The sequence below is a fragment of the Netta rufina genome, assembly GCF_964035555.1.
Source record: "Netta rufina genome assembly, chromosome: 2".
Lineage (NCBI taxonomy): Eukaryota > Metazoa > Chordata > Aves > Anseriformes > Anatidae > Netta > Netta rufina.
This window is the reverse complement of record NC_140124.1, coordinates 94,551,009-94,573,919: the sequence shown is the minus strand read 5'-3', so window position 1 is coordinate 94,573,919 and position 22,911 is coordinate 94,551,009. Positions and strand designations below refer to the sequence as shown.

Below are 22,911 nucleotides of genomic sequence, written 5' to 3'. Positions count from 1 at the left end.
TGTTGATTTACTCTGGAAAATTCTTCGGTTTGTCAGTATTATGGTGGCACTCAGAGTTTTACATGGCACCCTGCAGTGAGCAGACCGTTCTCTTCTCTGTAGTGAAGAGGAAACATCAACTGTGGCCAGCTTTATTTACATAATTTACAGTATTGTTTAACCATAAATTCACTCTGGGTTTGAGTTATGCTGTTTTAGTTGGAGCTGGGTTGTTTTCATCCATGTGATCTATTACTACACTGATACCACATGAGTGGAATAACACAAAAACTGTGCAGGTTATGTACAGGGTAAAGGGTCATTCAGTCAAAAAGTCTTGATTACACATAAACAATACCATATACTTTACTGAAGTCAAAGTTCTTCTGTGCGTTGTGAAATCTTAAGATAGAATACTCTTAACATCACTTCAGCAGGTGCTAGATAATTCAGAAATCATCCTCATCACCAGCAAGGCTTGAGACAACAAACTGCCATAAGATGATGGTGGAGAGAAGAAGGTAGCAAATAGAGAAGTCTTAAAAACTAATATGAAAAATACTGGAAAAGTGTTTGAAAATGTATTATGTATATACCTAGAATAAATGTCATTATAATACCTTAATTTTCTTGTATTTCAAATAAAATGCTTGCAGGCTCCAAGAATCCTATTTACAACTAGAGCACCTCTCAAAGGAGGAAAACTAGTACATTGTAGAAACCATGACTGCCAGAAAAGAGGAGCAGTGGTGTATGAAAATATAATCTATTGAACATCAGACCTGACAACCAGAACATCTCCAGGCTACGTCAGCTAATAACACCATTTTTAATATTACACGTAGAATCATAATACTCAGCAAAATTCTATATTCAAGGAATATTTTTGCCTTGAGCTGTCATAAAGATTAACAGCAGAGAGTATGTTAATTGGTGAGGCCAAAATCTCAGAAGTACTTTAGTATGAACACAGAATTAAAACACAATTCTAATGTTTATTTTTTTTGCTGGCCAGAAAGTAAAAATTTCACATTGCAAAAAATTACCCTAGGGAAAATTTTGCTCTTAGGTGCACACAAAAAATCTTATCAGGCTAAATTCCAGTTCTTCACACATCAATGTGGATCACTTTCAATAAAGCCCGAAAAAGATTACTTTTTATAAAGTTTTTAAATTGTCCATTGATAGAGCAACCTAGATGAAAACAAAATATAAATTAAAAAGACTGCCATGCAATTATTCAGCAACAGAGAGAAATAGTCCAATTAATCTAAATCAACCAATCATTACACATATAACACAGAAAATATCATAGATATTAATTTTGTTTATTTCTTTTTTTCAGAGTATCTAAAGCAGTGATGTGAAGGATAAAAAAGAATGCAAGTTAGAACTACTTTTATATGTTGTCATTTTTTTTCTTTAAGAAAGACACTTTAAGATTTGGACATATATAGAAATATATTTCTCATTTACATGTTTTAATCATTCTTTACACTCTCAATACTTATAACAAAGCCAAACTGATGTTGAGATTTTAAACTAGTATGATAATAGCCCTACAAACAGTAAAAAACATATTCTGAAGATTTTCACAAACTGGTATATGAATAGTCTTCCTATTGCTTTGACCTTCGTGATACTCTCTGTATGCTCTCCGAGATTTCTCCTTTATCTCTTTTCCATATTACTATTTCAGATACCCAAATATCTGATACACAGTTAAGAATTACAGTGTTATGCGAAAAGAATATATACATGTATAATGAATGCAACTGAGCAAATGATCACTAAAATATTTAGCATTTTTATGATTTACAAAATCCACACCAGAAGTTGCAGCCTTTTACAGGCATCAGTAGATGTTACTTTGTAAATTGCTATACTCCACCACATTATTTCCATCGCTCATAGTTATTTGACATCTGAGTCATGTAATTCCACATAGCACACTATCTAGAGGCATTCTCCAAGTGTGCTTGAACAAGCTCTTGTGTCTAATCATTCATTACTAACTTACAGCACTACAACAGATCAGCACTCTTAAAATGTATTCATTAATTCTAGAAAGCATTTCCGAAGCATTTTAAATACAAATTCTATAAGTGAAAAGGATTTTAGAATAATATTTTGAGTTATGTTCACAAGTCAGCTATTAAAGCAGTTTGCTAGGTAAGGACCTCCTCCTGCTCACAGTGAAGTTAAAAGAGATTTGCCACTGACTGTAACAGAACAGGATAAAATCGGTAAAATCTTACTGTATTTTGCCTTTACAGGGAAATAATAATAAAATATAATGTCTAATAAAAGAAGTGAGAGCAATAATACTAAAATACTATTTTGCATCTTTATAGCATTATCCCAAAAGAGTCCTGGTATAAAGCTAGTAAATAATAACTTCCTTATCCACCTGAAATCTCAGGGAGAGTTTTAGGTACATAGAATGGAATTACCAGAGCTGGAACAATCCCAAGGCAGCAGGGCTAGCATCTGTTCCAGTGAAAAACACAACAAGAATTGCAACCTCCTCAAGCATGCAGGAATTCAGTTTTATACCACTTCTAAAATAGGTTCTTTCTACAATCATAGTGGTTTTTAACTGAGCAAATGTTTTTAACCATCATAGTGTTTTTTAATTGAGCAAATTCAGGTACATATGCAGTGATCTCTTCTAGGAGGGGACAAGATAACCAGAGGCAGGTAAAGGAAAGAGTTTGCAGACTGAGGCCAATGCAGGATAACTAATCTTGCTGCTTCAGCCATTGAGCGTACTGAGAGAGTAAGTTGCAACTGAAGGATGCACAACGTTTGGCGAATTTCATCCCCAAACCACTGGGCAGCTGAGGGCTTGGGAACATCCATGGAAGATGTCATTGCTTGTCATTTTAAATGAAGCTGCAGCAGATAGAAGCAGTAGCAAATTCACCATATATCTTTATTTCTTCTCCTAGCAACACTAAATGCAGGAATACTTATACCACTGGATACCACTGTTACTCTGGAAGGTCGTTAATTCATAGATCTCTGCCTAGATGTCATTGCATCAGCTGCAAAAATCTCACCTGGAAACACAGTTCAGCTGTGCCTGCACCAGCCTGGACCTGTTTGATTCATACACCATCTGGCAGCTAACCATAAAAGAGCTTTGTTGGCTCTTCAGGACCATCAAGCTCCATCTAATAAACACTTACATGGCCCATCTAGTAAACACACAGCCCATACAGATATGTCTATATCTGGACATATTTCCTTGGAACGAATGTACTCTGTTAATGATCTGCTCTCAACAAGGACAGTAAAATCAGCTTCAAGAGAAGAACAGTCAGGTGAGATGATGCTCGTTAAACTCTATGCGCTATTAAACAAAGCAGAACAAGGTACACTAGAGAATGGAAACTCAGAACTGCTCAGTGATGCAGATTATGTAAAAGCCTTCCAGGAAATTTCTTCCTTTCCCATTATATTCTCCCCAATACACCTTCTCCTACAGTCTCCTATTCCACACTTCTTAAAAGAAAAAAGAAAAAAAGAAAAGGTGTGTGTGTGAGAGGAGGTGGGGAGACATAGCTATGGATATAATCTGTAACTACTCTCTCTCAGGGTCTCCCCATCCAGATCCCACTCCCTCCATCCCAGGAGGTTGCAGCTTCTTCATCAGGGTCAGTATTGCCTTTGCAGTTAATAATACTTGAAAAGGGCTTGACATAATTTTTACCTGTGCTATGAAAGACTTTTTTTGCTAGGCTACTACATTACTTGTCACATTATGTGCTACCACAGATACCAAGAACTGCATCAGGTTCCAGGACATCTGGGACTTTCTCTTTTCCATCACTCCTCACTTTCCTTCTGCACCTCCCTTAACAGCAGTGTCCTAGTGCATTCTTGGGAGCTTACAGCCACCATTTCACTTAAAGAAATGGCTATATTTCACAACCTCTAGTTGTTAGAAATTGTCAACATTGTCCATCATTGTCATCATTGCACCATATTTTCCATTTGGGATTATAATTGCAGATGAGACTTTGCCAAAACAGTTCTTACAGCATATATTGCAAACCATTAACTATTTTCTGCTCTCTTGGACATGAACCACAGAGAGCTGTGGTGTATATTCGTTTGCTGATATGAGATCAGCTCCAGCAATGCACACTGATGTGTCAGCTGACTTTGATCATAAGTTACTGGCAAGGTTTGAAGTCACAGTATAGGTAGATAGAGCTACTCAGGGTTTTGTATTAATTTTCAGAAATGATATTTCATTGATACACTTACTGCAAGAGGGTCATTTCTCCATAAGTGTTTTTTATTATTATTATTATTAATATATTTTTATATTTTCAATCCTGTCACCCCTTTTTAAAAGGTACCTGAACAGTTTTTACTATTTCTTCTAAAGACCTGTGTAGGACACAGAAGCTGTGTAACATTTTTCCTTCATTTTCCACCATATGCTGGAGGGGGTGGCAAAAGAACACCTCACTTATTTAGTACTTCAGTCTAAATGGAATGCAAAAGGTCATTTAACTATCAGGAAAAATAATCTCCTACTTATGCAAGTAATACCAGAACTCATAGTTCCTATGTCGGTTGTGCAGGATGTATATCTTTTCACTCTTTCAATATATATATTGAAATATGTATATATATATATATATATATATTTAATAGTGCTTTATACCAATCTCAGATAAAACCAAATGGCAGACATTGTTTTGAGAACTGGTTTTAAAAGTGCTGACACCTTCTCCCAGCTTAACTGCTGACCTAGAGAGCTTCCAAATTTCATAAATTTAATATTTTCTTCAATCTCTCATCATTCAACTTTAAACAATATAGAACAGAAAAACAGATAAAAAAAAAAAAAAAAAAAGAGAAAAATCAAGGTGGATTGTAAGCAGGAAGGTACAAATCAAAGCACACTTCAGTTAAAACAGTGTGTTGAAAGTACTGAAATGTACTTTATTTTTTTAGAAGCCTGAAGAAGCACAAACACAATTACCTTCACTAGAGCTTTGTTTATTATTATTTGTAGGGGTTTCCATTAGTTACACCCATAGTAGCAACAAAACAGGTTTCATGGCATATTTTGTGTTATGTTAAACACCGTCTAGATTAAGACAAAACTAAATATAGGAGAGAGAAAGCTACGATCCAGATCTTTGAAAATGTTTTACTAGCTTTTCTGTAAACATCTGTTGTTCATTTACTTTCATCAAATATCCACCTATTAGAGTGACAGATGCAGTAATAAGTGTTCTACAACTTCAGTCTAAAGCTTTTTTATTTGCCATCTACTCTACCTATTAAATCATCAACTGCTGGTTAGCTTGAGGGCTAATCTTGAAATGTCACAGTTAATCTCAGTTTTCACTTTAGAAGTTTGGATTTCCTTCTGCATGCAGTTTTACATTGTTGGCAGATGAAAACATTTACACTGAATTTTCCTAACGAGCCAGCATTATTTATGACCCTATGCAAGCTTGCTGATGGCTTACTTTAGCAGCTCTCTCTTTGGAGGAGTCTCCTATAAATGAATTGACTGTATTGAGACTAAATTATTCCCTCAACCTTTTATAGCACTCTCAGTTGTTCATCTGAGTTGGATAATGCAGTGGAAGTCAGGAGGGAGTAAGGAAGTACGAGATTCACCACATTTATCTCCACTACACTGAGGGAAGCTCAGATTCAAGGTTCAGGAAAACCACAAAGGAGGTCTTTCACACAGACAGACCCCAAGTATTTTTCTTTCTTTGAACACAAGAAGCAAGTTCTGAAAACACAAGAAGCAAGTTCTGAAAAATCAAAAGGAAACACAAGGCGTTAAGTTCAGAGTGATTCACGCTCATAACCCATGGTGTCAGGTGTGAACAAAACTGAGATCTGCCAATAGTTGGGAAGGGTTATGAGCATGTGCAAGTATATGGATATATATGCACCTATAGTTGCCAAACCACATTTTGCTATCTTATTGAAGTCCCTCAAATCACCCCTTATGGCTAATGGCCAAATGCAAATTTTCAAGTGCTGAAAATTAAGACAAAGTCAAATTTGAAGAAACACAAAAAAGAGAGCTATGAGAAACATGAAAACTGAGAGTTATTTTTATAGACTTAGGTATTACATTGCACACTGGTTCCTCTCCTCCCGCCTTTTATGAGATTAAATGTACTTTGAAAGCAGAATCCTAGGTTAACAAGGAGCTAGCTCCTCCTCCAGAGGGAGAGAGGAAGGGAGGAAGGGAGGAAGGAAGGAAGGGAGGAAGGAAAATTTAGACTCTAGGTATAAAAGGTATAAATAATTATAGAGGCTTGATACTGAACTATTCAAGCAAAATTAATTACAGTGATCAATGTCACTACAGAAATGTTTGTTAGACTCCCCTGTTAAGCATAAGTTCACTTGGCTGAAGTCCTAATTGATTTCATCTGATTCTCCGCCATGGACCCAGGTATTTCTCAATTTCATAGGCCTAGGGAACACTGTCTTTTCCAGGATGCCATGAAATAAATACTTTCTTGCTGTTGCTATTCTGATGCTAATACCTCCTATATTTCTGAGATGTCTGGACAACACAATAGCTGCTGAAGCCTGGAAAGCGGAGCCGGACTGCTAAAATCAATCTTCAGAAATAATCAGCATCAAAACATGAAATGAACTTCATATCAATAAACATTTCCAGTTCTGAATCATGACTGGATCCGTCTGAATGCGGGATGCCAGGGACAGACATGAAAGCTATTTCATGGCAGTGGTTTCAATTGTTCAGCAGCTACTGTGATGGAATTTTATCCTACTGTGCTACAGAGTCTCTGGCTGATGTAAAAGGAAATACAACACTGTATTTAATTTTCTCTCTCCTCCACTGTAATTCTTTTTCCATTACACACAAATAATAGAAGGCCACATGGATGAGAAATAAATTAATAATTCTGAGGCCTGATTTATAATCACCGACAGCAGCAATAAAATCAAGCAGCAGAATACCCTACCACAACGGCTACAGGGAACAAATGCCAAAGGTGAAGCGATTATACAAGTAAAAAAAATAAAATAAAATAAATCTTTAAAAGGCATTTTTTAAGAATAATTCACCACCTGGCTACCCTACAAACATTTACCATTCTGAAAACAAAGTGGCATTTAATCTTTCCAAGAATAACCATCATTTTTTCCAAACAAATATAATTTCTGTAGTTCTAAGGTGTAACCCTCCATAGCTTTTAAAAAGGAAAGAAAAAAAAAGAAAAAAAAAAAAAGGAAAAAGGACTGAAATAAATCCTTCCATCTCCGAGATGGATTTTGATTCAGTATACACTAAATATGACCCAGTATCCACAAAAGCCCTTGTGAAAGACAGCTAAAATTCTTCAGTAATTATCAGGCTTCCAAGCTATAGCATATAAATATTACACAAAATAAAGTTAGTCTTGCTATACTTTTTTTTTTTTTTTTTTTTTTTTTAATTCTTTAGAAAAAGGATGTTGCTTTAGAATTATTCTAGCTCCATGGAAGATACTTTTTATTTTTCACACGTTTGTTGGGCGTTTTATTGGAAGTATGCTACTGACCACTGTATGATTGGTATATAAATACATAGATATCAGAAATACAAATTTTGTTTCTTATCACTTTGTCTTTCTGTACTGATTCAAACCAGTAACATTTCAATAGAGACCTCAGCAAATTGTCCAGCTCTAAATAACCTCTAGTGGATCTACTAGTTATAAAAGGATGTTCCTCAGACATCTACAATGGGTCGAAATAAATTGTGTGAATACTTCTTTCTTTCATTTTCTGTCACTTACATTATCAGGAAGAATGTGTATTATTTGAGAAGAGGATAGGGATATATTTAGCATGCTAACAGACATCCAGTGGTTTATAAACCATGCAGATGACAGAGTTGCATTGAGGTTATATAGCTGGCTTTATCTTGACTAAGAAAAGCAGGGAAAAAATATCCAAAATCCTTGTAGAGGTTTTTGTTCTAATAACTCTCCAAAGTAAGTGTTCTGGTAGGTAAGGAATTGGAAAAATTTAAACCTACTCCTGTATCAAAAGGACTCCTATTCCTGGAAGATAGTAGTTGCAGTTGGACTGCTCTAACCCCACAATACCTTATGCAGTTTGAAAACGGCTGACCTCAGAAGATCTGAATGTAGAATTAGGATATAGAGACTAACAGAATTCTAGGAACATCCTCTGCAGGTGTTTTGTTTGTTTGTATTGCATTTCTCACCACAAAGTTCTTTTGTACCTTTACAATAGTATCCAACTTAGCTTCTAAAAAAATAGTAGCAGATAACTATACTACTGTTTCCTGATAAAACACCAAATAATACTTGTTTCCTTGGTCTATATTCCAAATACAATAGAACATTGTATGGTAATGTCTTTAACTACAAGTTAAATCTCAGTTGAAAAATAAGAAAAGAACCATTTTTCTAAGAGAAAAGAAAAAAAAAATTGTGAATAAGCAGAATATTCAGTGATGTTTACGGAATACCTATAGTTTTCTTTCCAACCAAGATTTCTAACAGTAAAACAGAACAAGTAACATCTACGTATAGAACTTCTGATGCTCAAAAGGACAATTAGTTCTGTCATGTCTTTGGGCAGTAACCTAAACTGTTTTCTAAATCCCGTCTCCAAGAAAAAGAAAAAAAAAGACATTCTGTATAATCAGGAACTGACATGTTTCACTCCCAACAAAACAAAATTTTTATCAAAATAAATCAAAAATAAATAAACAAGCAACAACAACAACACAAAACCTACTACTCAACAATGAATATATTTATTGTGTTTTACTATATATAATTTCAAAGAAAATTAATATTGTATGGAAGGATTTATTTTTTATGATGTGTCAGTGCACGGAAAGGATAATGAAAGATGAATCTTTTTATTAAGATTTTGCATTTTTAGATTCTTGTCTAAAGCTTTCTTATCTTCTCCTCTTACTTATGTAACAATATATTACATATAAATATAAAATACGTTAACAACATATTTTACTACATCATTGGATGAGGTGTTAAAGGATTCATCATATTTAGACCCTCCTCTTATTTCTTCTTTCAGAAACTCATTTTATATTTGACATAGATGATTCCCTAGAACAAATGAATATCCTTTTCCTGTTTAGGATATGTTATTAAAAGTAAAATGTAAAAATCTTACACAAAAATATTTTTATGTAAAAATATAAAAATGCATTTTGGCACTCCAAGACCTAAAGATTCTGTTCCCATGAAAGTTTTAAAGTAGGTCAAAAATGACAGCAATTTATTAGACTGAGTAATATAAAGTCTAAAAATATTTCTGGTAGGATTCAATCTGTTCCTTCAAGTTTCTGAACATTGCAATGCAAAACTTTAATGTCTGCTATGAAACTCTTCTTCACATGTTCTAGAAGAACCTTAAGTATTATTTGATCTAATTAAAACCTAAGAAAATGTAGCTGGTGTTGATTTTATTATCTCTTTAACTTTTTGATTAATATATATTTTTTAGAATGTGAAATATGATCCTTTATAGATTAGAAGACAGAAAGTAAATTTAATATTGCTAAGTACTCAAAAACAAACAAACAAACAAATATAATCTATGTTTATCGATATATATATATCACTGATATATATTTAGTCTGTGCATTGTTACAATGACTTGGTGAACCAATCTTTAAAATAAACATTTTATTAAGTTCCTCAGACAAGTACTAAACACACTGAATAAACCTGCAGTAAGTGCTTTAGAAAACATTATACCTGAAGAAATAAAGTTTATCAACATGATTGAATATTTTTGGCAAAATTTTGATTCATTCCCTCTGCAAGAGGAGGCAGTTCATATTTGATTTTTTGCTGGTGTCTCTAAAAGTAACAAAGAAGACCCATCTACATCTTAGAGGTGTTTTGTGTGTGTTTGTGTGCATGTGTGTGTTTTGCAGCTGTTGTTGTTGTTTGTTTGTTTTTTCCCCTTTGGGGTGGAGAGAGGCTGGGCAAAGGGTAGGGGTTTAGTCATAAGACGGTAATTAAGCAGTGCTAATGAGATTTATCAATTTACTATAATGGGCTGTCAAGACAAAAACAACAGGCCAAAAGGTTAGGGGGGTTTAAAAAAAAAAAAAAAAAAAAAAAAGTAAAGGAGCTACATGGCCACTATACAGTTTCACAGATGTGTGGAGTGTGGTGGAGTAACTCAGTAACTGTGCCTGGAGTAACTCAGGACTCTCATTTGAGTCCCTGTATTGTCTGGTTTACAACTGCCACTGACTGACAGATTTATCAAAGATTCAGTCCTGCTATAATGCAACAGGATACCCCAGAACTGAACAAGTTTTTTACTGAAGCCTTCAGCTAAACACAGTGTAAAAAATAAATATATATATACATATATATATATATTGTACAGGCAACTAGATTCTAGTATTGCCTTGCCATCTGATTGTTTATTATTTACAAATCCTAAATTAGTTTCATTCGCATAGTGACATATAGCAGTTTTTTTTAGCAATTGATATGGACACCAAAAAGTTGAGCCTGCTTCATTGTTCACAACTATACTTTGACATTTCCTCCTTGAAACCATTTGTGACATGTATGACAACCTTAGTTCTGCTGCTTCAACATGTTTTGAGGTTTACTGATATCCAAGACAATTTAAATTAACTCGGGGACAGAACGTGACAAGCCACTGCACGGCAGCAGAAATGATGCCAATTCTCTGCATGCTCTTGCTGTAGAGACGTTCCTAAAAGCATTCCTTGCATGCACCACTGAGTTACACTTTTCTTCAAAACTCTGATTTCCTTATCTAACTATGTAGCAGGACAAGTATGTGGCATAACAAAATGGGTTCTAGGAGCTTCTCTCATTTACTATTTACTACATATATTACATTATTGGAAAGTGTGAAGACCATTCTCCCTGAAATGAAGTCTGCTCAGCTCTCTTGGTGATGTAGACTCTCTTCAATATGTTTGAAGAGCTCTGCAAGACTCTCTTCAATATTTTTGTTCCTTTAACTTCTGACTTATGTCTCAAATACATTTAAGCAATTAAGAAGTTTTAGGGCTACACTGCTTATTGCCTCTTTTACTCTGCTAAAAAAAAATAGAGGCAGTGCAAAACCAAACCAAACCAAACCAAAAACAAACCAAACCCTACTATGAATTTGCAATGATGCAATTGAAAACAGAATGAGATTATTACTACATGTGACCAGCTTTTCAGTCATAGACATGCTTTGTACTTGACTGTGAAAGAATACAAATTTTAAATACAGGTAAATGGTTACTGAAATATATTGGAGGATTTTTTAGGATTTAAAGCACTGGAGTTGGAGACATTAATGTACTATAACCTATTACTGAAAATAAAAGATGGGAGAAATAGGTGTTTTCGGATCACACCCCAGCTACTCCTCAGCTGTGTAAACAGTCACTTAAAAATGTTACTGCAGTTTGCAAAACTAGTGGTTTCCTTAATACAGATCTGAGTTGTTAACTCAGATCACATCCATGCTTAAAAATCTGGTAAGTGAGTAATTGAACAGTGTCATCTCTCAGCACCACAAGGTGGTAATGAACAATAGTCTTAAGGCATCCGCATTAATTGTGAAGATAAAGTAAAACTGAGGAAGCTCTGAAGATAAAGGAAAAACAGAGCTTTCTTTTTTTTTTTTTTTTTTTTTTTTTTTTTTGACTTACCGTTACTCCAAAGAAGTTGGTTTCATTCATAGCATCCAGAAAAATTTTGCCAAGTTTGTGATTTGTATAGTTAAAATCTTCAATTTTTTGGTGCTTGTTGGTGGTATTGAGATACTTCATTGCCCGCTGCAGAGTCTTGGCAATCACCCATATTCCATCATAGGCGTAACCATGAAATTTGCTGGATTGCCCATCACCCCGTTTAGCATTGTATTCCCTTTCATATTGCTGTGGAGTCTGCAGAGGAGAAAAAAATCAGTCTTACTTCAATACTTAACATTTTACAGATTTGGGTCCAATTCTACACCATGAACTGCGTGCTCCAATTTAGATGTTTGCACGACTAATATAGAAAAGGCAACCAGAGAAAGAAGCAAAAAATTCCAAAAACGTGCTGCTTGAGTTACAGACTGGTGGTGGGGCCAGAAGGGGGTTAGAGACAAAAAGACTGAAATGCAGTTGTTGGGCTTCTCTGTATGAAGGACAACTTTGTTTTGCTTTCATACGGAAAGTTTTAGTTCAACCAAAGCTGTCGGTCTGGGGTGCATATTGGTGAGCCATAATACCAAAACATACTAAGTCTGTATGCCTGCAAATTATTGCTCTGATTACATTCTATAGGATAATGCAAATCAATTAATCTTTACTTAAGCAAATATTTGCTTAATGTGCAATTATTTAAGTGGCAATCTGTGTACATTTTACAAGTTTACTATGCTCTTTATGGTGTGCTGTGTTATGATGAGTTGCCTTTTTGTAAAGTGCTCAGTCAGCAAGGCATGAAAGACAACAGATGAAAAAAGATGAAAAGCAGCAAAATCAGGCATGTTTATTCATTGGCTAGAGTTTGCATGCATTTGTTCTATGATAAAATGTTATGTACTTTATGGAAATGCCACATATTTACATGTTTACAGCAAGCCCCACCACCAGCCCCCAGTTCAGAGTTACATATCACCAATAAAATCAGCCATTTGCAGGATTAGGGATAAACATAAGAGCTTTCTATTTCTGTGCTCAGTTATACTAATTTGCTACAATGTAGCATGTGCATCATTTGCCATGTGTAGCATGAACACCAACTCTGCAGAAGCATCTTGTAATTTGACCTTTTTCCTCCATGCTTTATTGTGCCGTGATGTTGTGACACTACTGACTGTATGAAAAAATAGCTGGAGGAAAAATACTAACCCTTCCTGATATGGTCTTTATCATTTTTGAACTGAGAGGCTCAAAATCCACTCCAATATAACCTTCCATGGCTGCAAGAAGATTTTTGCTGAGACACTGTGAGGAATTAATCCAGGATTCCCACCAAAGGTTTTCATACCACCCTGGAATAATCCACTGATATTTGCTGCCATACATTTCTTCGTCATAAGCCTACAATGAAAGAAAAATAAAAAAGTTAATAGATATTTTAATAGACATATTAAACATAAAGAATATTGTTTATTTTGTTTTTCATCATTAATGAAGTAATGGCCTCACTGAAGAACACACAAGTATTTAGAGCAGTTTAGAATAATTACTTGCTGACAATGAATACCTCTTTCTTGAAGATTCCTGTCTTTAAAATTAAGGTCATGAGAAGAAAATTCAATAAAATCTATTTTGCTTCCAATAGAACATTTATTCAAAATGAGAGGAATAAACTATTGGATTCTAAAACCAGGAGAGATAAAGAGGAACACTGGCAGAAGGCACCATGTTTCCATAAGAAATTTTACTTAACAGTTTTTACATTGTGGTAGGACCACCATGCTAACATATTTAAGCTATATTATTATCAGACTAAAAGGCACATAAAACAGAGTGAGGTTAAGCAAGAAAACATAGATCCTAGACACCATCAAATCCCAACACTGAAAATATGAACGGCACAACTGTGATAAAATAGAGATCACAGGGACACTAAGTAAACACTTTCTTCTGATGAGCTTTAATCAATGGTCAACCAATAAAGCAAGCAAACCTCTGTGATTTTTTTTTCCAGCATGATAATTCTTCAGGTGAAATTCTGGATTGTTTGAATACTGAATACAGCCTATTGTACTTCAAGATACTGAGATGATGATGATCCCTTTTAAATACACAGAAGAAAATAAACAGAAGTATTTTCTTAATAGGCACATATGCTGGTGTACCTAAAAGCTGATCTATTCATAATAGATATTTTATTGTGAAGAATGTTCTAGGATAAAGTTAGCGAATTATATTTCAGATGTTTCTCTCGCTGTCTTGTAACTAGATAGTTTTCTTTCGACACTTCAGGTAGACTCGATTTCAAACAGCAGTCTTTATGCTTCTTTGGTTTTAATATAAGCAATACTGGAGATACAAGACATATGAGATTAAAAAAAAAACAAAAAAAAAAAACAAAAAACAGTTTTTATAAATATGTGGTGCAACTTTAAAGCTCTTAACTGGAAAACCTCTAACTCTTTACAGAATCTTTATATCAGTAGAAGAAGGGAACTATGAGAATGCAAAGAGGAAATATTATTCACTCAGAGCACAACTGCTTTGAAAAGTATCCCAAAGATCTTCCCCAAAGCCTATCAGATATATGAAGATGAATAGCAAAAAATACAACATAGGAAAACCTCCTAAATACATTAATAGTAAAATTAAAATTGGGCTTGAAATCTGTTACAATGGCTCAAACTCCGTTCAGAGATGTATTATGCATAAAGCAGTTTTGTTTGGCCCCTGGTTGCAAGAGCTGATGTTCAGCCAAAATCAAATTTCATGCATTTGTATACGGTGCTGCTCGAAAGTGCTCCTGGTCTGAAACCCAGTGTCTGCCATCTCACATGTTATTATACAATCCACTTAAATTACTTGTCTTTGTCTCTCTTTTTAATTCTATCCTTCCAGAAATACATCTGTTTTTGTTTTCCTGTCCATCTCTGCTCCTTCTACTGATACAGTGACACTGCATCCCATGCCCACCTTTGAAGAAAATAGCAATTTCATCCACCAATACCTTCTGATGTCCAAACAAGTTTCTTCTACACAATGAGGTGATTCAAGACCTTTCAGTCATATAGTGTCTTTTATTTGTCAGTTTTCAAATCACTGCGAACACAAATTAACAAAGAATGGCACTTCTAGAGAAGGGCAGGCTTTGACAGCTTCCTCTGCTCTATACAGATTGAAGTATCAAACCATATGTTGCAGGGAATTATTAGCTATGAAGTATCCTGAAACTGGAGCTGTTGGAATTACTCTGTTTGCAATTGACTCTGTCTTCTACATAATCTGGAAATGGCCTGGGATATTGTGTAAAAATTAAAAGTTTCCAAATGACCAGAAATTCCATCCTTGAAAATGAGGGATCATTCCCAACAAGGCTGAGGTGAAACTTTTCCATACCTGCAAGAATCTGGTTAAATATTTAGATTTTGCTAACAACAACAACAACAACAAAAAAGCGTTGGCAACTATTCCATTCAGATCTGGCGGAATGACAGAGCTGGAAGAGTGATCTGAGGAAGCCAAAAGGAGGAGGAACAATATTAGTTCCCTCAAAGCTGAGCACCATGTCACTTTTCCAGTGATAGCACAACTAGTGCTTTGGCTTAAAGAAGACTTCGAGTATATTTCAAAATATTGTTTGTTTGGTTGGTTGGTAGGTTTAGTTGTTTTGGTTGTTTTCCCCACAGTTTCCTCCCTGTTGATTCTGCTGCATAGAGATGAGTCTGATGCTTGAAAGATGCATTTCCTTGACATGAAACATACAGATCTTTCTTGAGCTGTTTGATTGCACACAGATCACCTCTTACAGGTTTCAGATTCCATGAGAAAGATTTATTGGCACAAAAGAGCAGGGTAGAAAAGGCTTACAAACGCGTTATACGATCAGAACAGTGTAAAGTAGTTACAGTGTCTTCCCCAATCCTTCCTGTATGCCCTATGTAGGCTACAGAACCCTGAGTTACTGCCAAGCACCTAGCAAAATATCCTCAGTATTTTCTGCCCTTGTGAGACTGAATTTGGTATTTTTTTATAAAACCTTATAATTCTTGTTTGAATCCATAAAGAGATACTTATTTAGAAAAAAAATATATATATATATATATTTTTATATATATACAATTTATATATATTTTATATATATAAATTTATATATATAATTTATATATATTTTTATATATATACAATTCCAAATATATATATATTTGGAATTGTAAAATGCTTGGTGAGGTAGAAACTCTGGCTCAGCGCTTTATACATCTATTTTGTGCTTTATACACCCTGTCCCTTTGGTCAAAAACTCACATTAACAAACATAGCTGCTGCCCAGAAATTAGCCAAAGATGAGATGATCAATTAAACATTTTTTTTTTTTGCACTTACAAATGGCCATACTTAAAGGTTAACTGACTATTTAAATGATTTTTAAAATGTAAGCTTAACTGAGCCTTATAGGAATTAGATACAAACAGCTTTTAATAATGTGCCAAAATTAAATCTAATTTCTAAAGTGTATTATGCTGGAGATTTTGATTAATTATGACTATAGAGCAAGTTTGAAGAAATTGTTTTATTCTATTAAGGGCATAAAGAAATCAGGACAAAAGACAAGCAGGCACCATGCACTTCTTAAAGAGACCCTTGCTATTAATTAGTTTTAGAATAAGCTAATTAACAGAATTACTTACAGGTTATGAAATGATTAATTTATTAATCAGACTGTAAGGGATGTAAGGTTGAAGAAGATATACTATATTATTTGTGCATGACAGAGAACTTTAGTTTTAACTATGAAGTGGTTCTCAGTGTATCAGCAGAGATGTTGATTCTTCTCTTTGATTGCTTTGTACAATGGGCTTGCATTACTCAAAACAGGAGCAACACATTCATAAAAAGCTACAGGTTATCTTTGCTGGTGCTGAATCTGCATTCATATGCAAATGAAAGTCTGCTCCAGTTTAAAAGAAAACAGCAGCAACAAAAAAAACACACTTAATTCTGTAAGGAAACATTTCTACACCCTTCTAAAAAAAGACTTTGCTCTTAGTTGAGCTTTTGCCTTTGCTAATGGAACCATTACACTGAATATCGTTAGGATTTTATCTGCAAGCTATTTTATGGATGCTGCCTTATTTCAAATTTCATGATATCTAAAACAGAGCATAGCACATTCTGTGTTCATTTAAAATGCTCATCTTCAACACATATATGGAATGCTATTAGAGACAAACTGGTAGGAAATGTGTAATAAGCAAGCCAAAAAAAAAAAAATCATTGTGAGAAATAACAATGCCTCTTAGTAGATAAAGAAAACCAGTTTTGCTTTCAACATCTCAGATCTGAGATCAAGTGGAAATCAAAAAGATGAATCACCTCAGCCTCTGTAGGAAAGCTTTCTGTGTGTAGGAAACAAATACTGGCGTATTGTGCAAAAGTGGCTGCAAAACCTCACCCCCATGGTCTTTCCATCATGTTTCCATCATGTCGGCATGTACACATCCAACATCCCACCTCTACAAAATGCCTGTAGACTTCTGAACTGCAATGAACCTCCATCTGTTTCTCATTAAAAATCAATGGTGCCTTTAATTCCAAAGCAGAGACTCAGCAGTAAAATTCTATGAGCTCAAGGAGAGTAGAATCCAATCCTTCTGTATCAACAGGCCTGATTAAGCCTTGTTTTCGTTATTATTAAATGTTTACTAAAATAGACGCACAAAGCTCATGCAGTGACAAATGTGTAATATTCACCTTCTTTAACTGTCTTCAGACAGATAAGTGTGTCAGCTAGGCTGACTTGATATGCATGTGGCTATACTTCATTATCCCTATGGCTTAAAGATGATACGTGGAAAAATTCTCACTAAGTTTTTTAGACAAATTTTCTGCAGAATATGAAGTTTTCATTGGGAATACAGTGCAGTTGCATGTCAATCCAATTTCAAATGAAAAACAAAACAAAACAAAACTTGACAATGGTCCAACATAGCTGAACATTTTGATTCTTGAATTTGTAAGTTTTGAGCAAAATACCCTTATTTTTATTCCACTAAAAAATATCACATCCATCCCACTGAAGTGAAAACAATGGAAAGCTAGGATTTCCCACTGAATTACAATTGCTAACTTCTTTTGACGCTTACGTTAAATGAATAGCCAAGATTATTTAAACCATACAATCATAGAATATGCTGAGCTGGAAGGGACCCATAAGGATCATCAAGTCCAACTCCTGACACTGCACAGGTCTACCTAAAAGTTTAGACCATGTGACCAAGTGCACAGCACAATCGCTTCTTAAATTCAGACAGGCTTGGTGCAGTGAATGCTTCACTGGGGAGCCTGTTCCAGTGTGCAGCCACCCTCTCAGTGAAGAACCTCTTCCTGATGTCCAGCCTAAACCTTCCCTGCCTCAGCTTGACACCATTCCCATGGGTTCTATCACTGGTAATTACAGAGAATAGGTCAGCGCCTGCCTCTCCACTCCCACTCGTGAGGAAGTTGTAGACTGCAATGAAGTCTCTCCTCAGCCTCCTCTTCTCCAGGCTGAACAGGCCCAGTGACCTCAGCCACTCCTCATATGTCTTCCCCTCTAGGCATTCACCATCTTTGTTGCCCTCCTCTGCACACTCCAACAGTTTAACGTCCTTTTTGTACTGTGGTGCCCAGAACTGCACACAGTACTTGAGATGAGGCCGCACCAGCGCAGAGTAGAGTGGGACTTCCCTCGACCAACTGGCAATGCCATGCTCAATGCACCCCAGGATATGGTTGGCCCTCCTGACTGCCAGGGCACACTGCTGGCTCATATTCAACTTGCTGTCAAACACAACCCCCAGATCCCTCTCTGCAGGGCTGCTCTCTTCGAAGACGTCTCAGCGTCTCGTTGCCCAGTCTGTATGTCTGTGTTCTCGTCATCCCACTCAGCGTACTGTCGCCCTGTCTGTGTGTATAGCCAGGGTTGCCCCGTCCCAGGTGCAGGACCCGGCACTTGCTTTTGTTAAACTTCACGTGGTTGGTGATTGCCCAGCTCTCCAATCTGTCCAGATCTCTCTGCAAGGCCTTTCCACCCTCATCATAGTCCACAACTCCTCCAAGTTTGGTGTTGTCGGCAAATTTTCTCAAAACATCTTCTAGTCCTACAATCAAATCATTTATAAAAACATTGAAGAGGACTGGCCCTAAAATGGAGCCTTGAGGGACCCCACTAGTGACCACCCGCCAGCCTGATGTGGCCCCATTTACCACAACCCTTTGAGCCCTACCCGTCAGTCAACTGCTCACCCATCGTATGATATTTTTGTTTAGTTGTATGCTGGACATTTTGTCCAGTAGGATCCTATGGGAAACCGTGTCAAAAGCCTTGCTGAAGTCCAAAAAGATCACATCATCTGGTTTCTCTTGATCGACTGGATGGGTGATCTTATCATAAAAGGAAATCAAATTTGTTAGGCACGACCTACCCTCACGTACCCATGTTGGCTGGGACCAGTGACTGCATTGTCCCCCAGGTGTGCTTCAGTAACTTCAAGGATCATCTTCTCCATAATTTTACCAGGTACTGATGTGAGATCGACAGGCCTGTAATTGATAGGGTCTTCTTTCTTGCCCTTCTTGAAAACTTGCACAACATTTGCCAGCTTCCAGTCTACTGGAAGCCATCATAGGAAACACCTCCTAACGTTCACTTAGGCTTGAATTAGTCCTGTAATGTTTTTAAAGTTTCCCACTGAATTAGATTACCTTTTAGTCCATTTATTGTTATGTGCAATGCTTCCTGCATGTGTATATGCATGTGTGTGCAAGGAACATCCAGGTAAAATGAAAATGAGCATATAACCTCTAATGGAGGTCCTGAGGAAACCTCACAGTGTATGATTGTTGAATCCAGCCAGAAAACTGAGGCATACTTTAAAGACTTTGCCACCTACATAAATCATTAGCAAATAGTATTCCTGTTATAACCACCATCAGAAATGCATATATATATATTTTCCACTGGTACAATAGCACCTCTCTCTAACAAACCTAAAGCTCTGTTATATTCTGAAAAATATAACAGGGAATCACAAACAAAACCTGTCTGAAGTTACACCTGAGGAAAAGGGTTAAAAAACTTGACATAACTAAGTTATTGTGCTCTTAGACACATAGCTGTAGGAGTGCATGAGTCAACAATATATTTTATGACTAATAACAAGCTTACTGACACATTGTAGTGTATTAATATATAAATGACCTACTTTGAACTGCCCTCTCCTGCATTCAGTCTCCTGCTGAAATTCTCATATTAATACATTTATTAAAGCATAAATACATAATCTCTTGGTTTTCTCCAGGCTCCAGAAAAAAAAAAAATCCACCTTATTATTTTTGACACTAATGTACTTTAGAAGAAGCTGTCACCCTTGAAACTTGAATTACGCATGCTTCCTGTGTTAGTACTAAACTGTTCCTGTAGAAAGCTGCACCAAGCTTTTGTGTTCAAGAGACAGTCCCTGCCATAAGTCCTTCAGACTCTTCAACCCCCAGTATGGACAAGAAGACACCTTGCCCATGAGGATTTCTAGGATTTCTTCAGTGTCCTCATGGATACACAAACATGGAACAGAACTGTAGAGGAGAGGAAAGCAATAACATACTAAGGGCAGTGGCCTTTGTAAGGCCAAAAACTTGCCGAGTACTGTGTTGGCAGACAGCTGTGATTAGGACACCACAGCTAGACAAATGAAGCCCATTCACCAGAGATCTGTGGAGGATGTGAGCCATGGAAAGAACCTTATTTCTTGCAGGAATGGAAAAATTGAAGATTATCTTTGTCAATCCAATTTAAATGCTGGAACAAAAAGATCTATATATAAAGACCAATCAGAGCTGAGAAGAATGAAGAACCAAACAATGCTTTCCATTTCCTTTTGGATGCAAACAGATATTGCTCCTTCCAAACATATTCTGCAATAGCTCCTTTCCAAATTTTGCCAGCAACTATGACAGATGCTGAATAAGAGCCAACATATGTCTGAGGCACATGTAGCACTCAGATTTTGAACATTTGCCTTTCCTTTCTTTGCTTGGATAGGCAACTTTGTCTCTCTAAGTGAACATCGAAAGACACCCTCTGAAGCTTACCATCACTATTGCTTTTTCACTATATTCTTTGTGTTATTGGGGCATACTGAATTAATCTGGTTATTTAGACTAATAATTCAATATTAGTACAAAATTAAGTCCACTAAAATCTGTCTATATCTGGGGTTCATTTATTTATTGATCAGATAAAAAAAAAATAAATTTACATTTTACTCCTGCTTCTTTCAGTGGCAATCAGACTGCAGCACATTCAAATACATAAAAACAAATGGTGAAGATATATTCAGTGAAATTATGTATGCTGGTCTTACTACATTTCTTTTAATTCAAATTCTTTATAGTTTTACAAAGTAATATTTTATTTCAGTAAGAATATGTCAAATGTATGGTAAGTGGGAAGTGAATGGTGGCTATGCAATTAATAACATTTTGGGTAGCAGAAACAGAGTTGTTTGGTTAACCTCTAGAGGAACTGTTTGATTTTTTTTATTCTTCCAGAGCAAAACATGCAAAAATACGTATATGCAGACCAGAATGCAGCTCTTTGACATGATGTAAATCTGGCAGTTCTCTGCATCTGTGGCTACATATACAACTACATTGTTTATGTACATATACAACTACAGTGTTTCCTATGACCTGACATGAAGTTCAATCTGGCATTTAATTCCATAACAGGAAAGCAGAAATAAAATCTAACCATGAAGGCTGTGACTAAATTCCACTAAAATCAACTGCAAAGTATTTTATTGAAACAGAAATGGAGCAAAACATATGTAACTGTTTATACTCAAATATATTTTTATTCAAATGTACCACATTTTTATTCTGATATGCAATTGCATATATTTACTTACACAGCAGAAAACTTTCACAGCCATTTCCTCATCAAACTGGCCAAGGATTATCCGAACGTCATTACCCTGTAGATTAAATAAGATGCAAGGAAGTTAAATACAGTCACAGCCTTTCCAGAAACAACTTCAGCTGGCCATTCAAATCATGTGGAGAGTTGGAACAGATTACAGCTGCAGACAGCAAAATTCATTCAGAACTATTCCATGTTTTACATGTTCAAGATCTGGAAACAATGCAAAAGGGGGCAGCTGAGGTGTTTGAAAAAACGCTTAAGCAATTGCACTTATGAGAAAAAAACTGGAATGTTTATCTTGTGAAATATTACTACTCAAAAACAATAAATTACCAAATATTCTTTTGATGTCTTGCAAGATTTTTTTCCTTTACTGTTAATTTTGTATATTAAAACATGAAAATGTTTTGGAAATATGTACTTTTTGCTGTTTAGAATCTATGACTGACTTAAAAAGAAATCATTTCACTTTCATACTTAGAAGTATATTAACAAAATATTCCTAAATTCTGAAGCACATAGAGTTAAGTATTCCTTGAGGAACTGGTCTGGCATTCTTTCACATGAAAAATTATGGCTAAATTCCATAAAATCAAAACCAGCTTTTTATAACTTAATATTACCTTTTATTTCACACAAAAGCTGGGTTCTCAGTAATAGGTTGAGCAAATATGATTTTTCATTTCTTTTATAAAATACTGGATTAGAATTACTAATAACTCTTTCCCTCTCCAAGGAAAAAAGAAACAGATGATTCAGTATGAATTTCAGTGGTGAAAAACATTCCAGTTTTAATTAAATCAATTTATCAAAGATTTTCAGTTTAGGTAATTTCTATGTTTATTTCCTGTTCAGTATAAAATACCATTATGGACAGTGAAGAAAAATACTATAATGCGTCTGCAGTTCAGTGCATGAAATTTATCTTCGCATGGTCAAAATGGTAAAATATATAATATGCTTTGCTCATTCTGAACCTGTGCATTTTCAATAAGCCTACTTGTCTTTATTTTTATAGTTAGCCACAGGTTGATAAAACAATATAAATCTTACTGAAGCAGATTAGATTATTTTTAAACAAATCTAGCAAGGTCATGTGAAACTAAACAAACAAATCACACAAATTATACTCACTGTCACCAGTAGTATTACATTTTTTGTAAAGACAAAAAGTAGATTTAGGAATTAAGTGGCTAAAAAGCTCATCCATGTTTTCTAGTTTTCACATTTTAGCAATCATTTTGCTCACTCTTGGAACTCCAAATTGCTTGACCTC

At 35.5% G+C, this 22,911-nt stretch overlaps 1 protein-coding gene across 1 annotated transcript in view; it reads right to left on the bottom strand.

Annotated features, from left to right (window-relative positions):
* Positions 1-22,911, bottom strand: part of GABBR2 (gamma-aminobutyric acid type B receptor subunit 2) — a gene marked incomplete at both ends in the record, with an annotated part of 491,928 nt that overhangs the window by 220,904 nt on the left and 248,113 nt on the right. Inside the window, 3 exons of the mRNA XM_084306998.1 lie at positions 11,696-11,932; positions 12,887-13,078; positions 21,622-21,687. Of these exons, the coding sequence (XP_084163124.1) occupies positions 11,696-11,932; positions 12,887-13,078; positions 21,622-21,687 (495 nt within the window). The remainder of the gene's footprint in view (positions 1-11,695; positions 11,933-12,886; positions 13,079-21,621; positions 21,688-22,911) is intronic.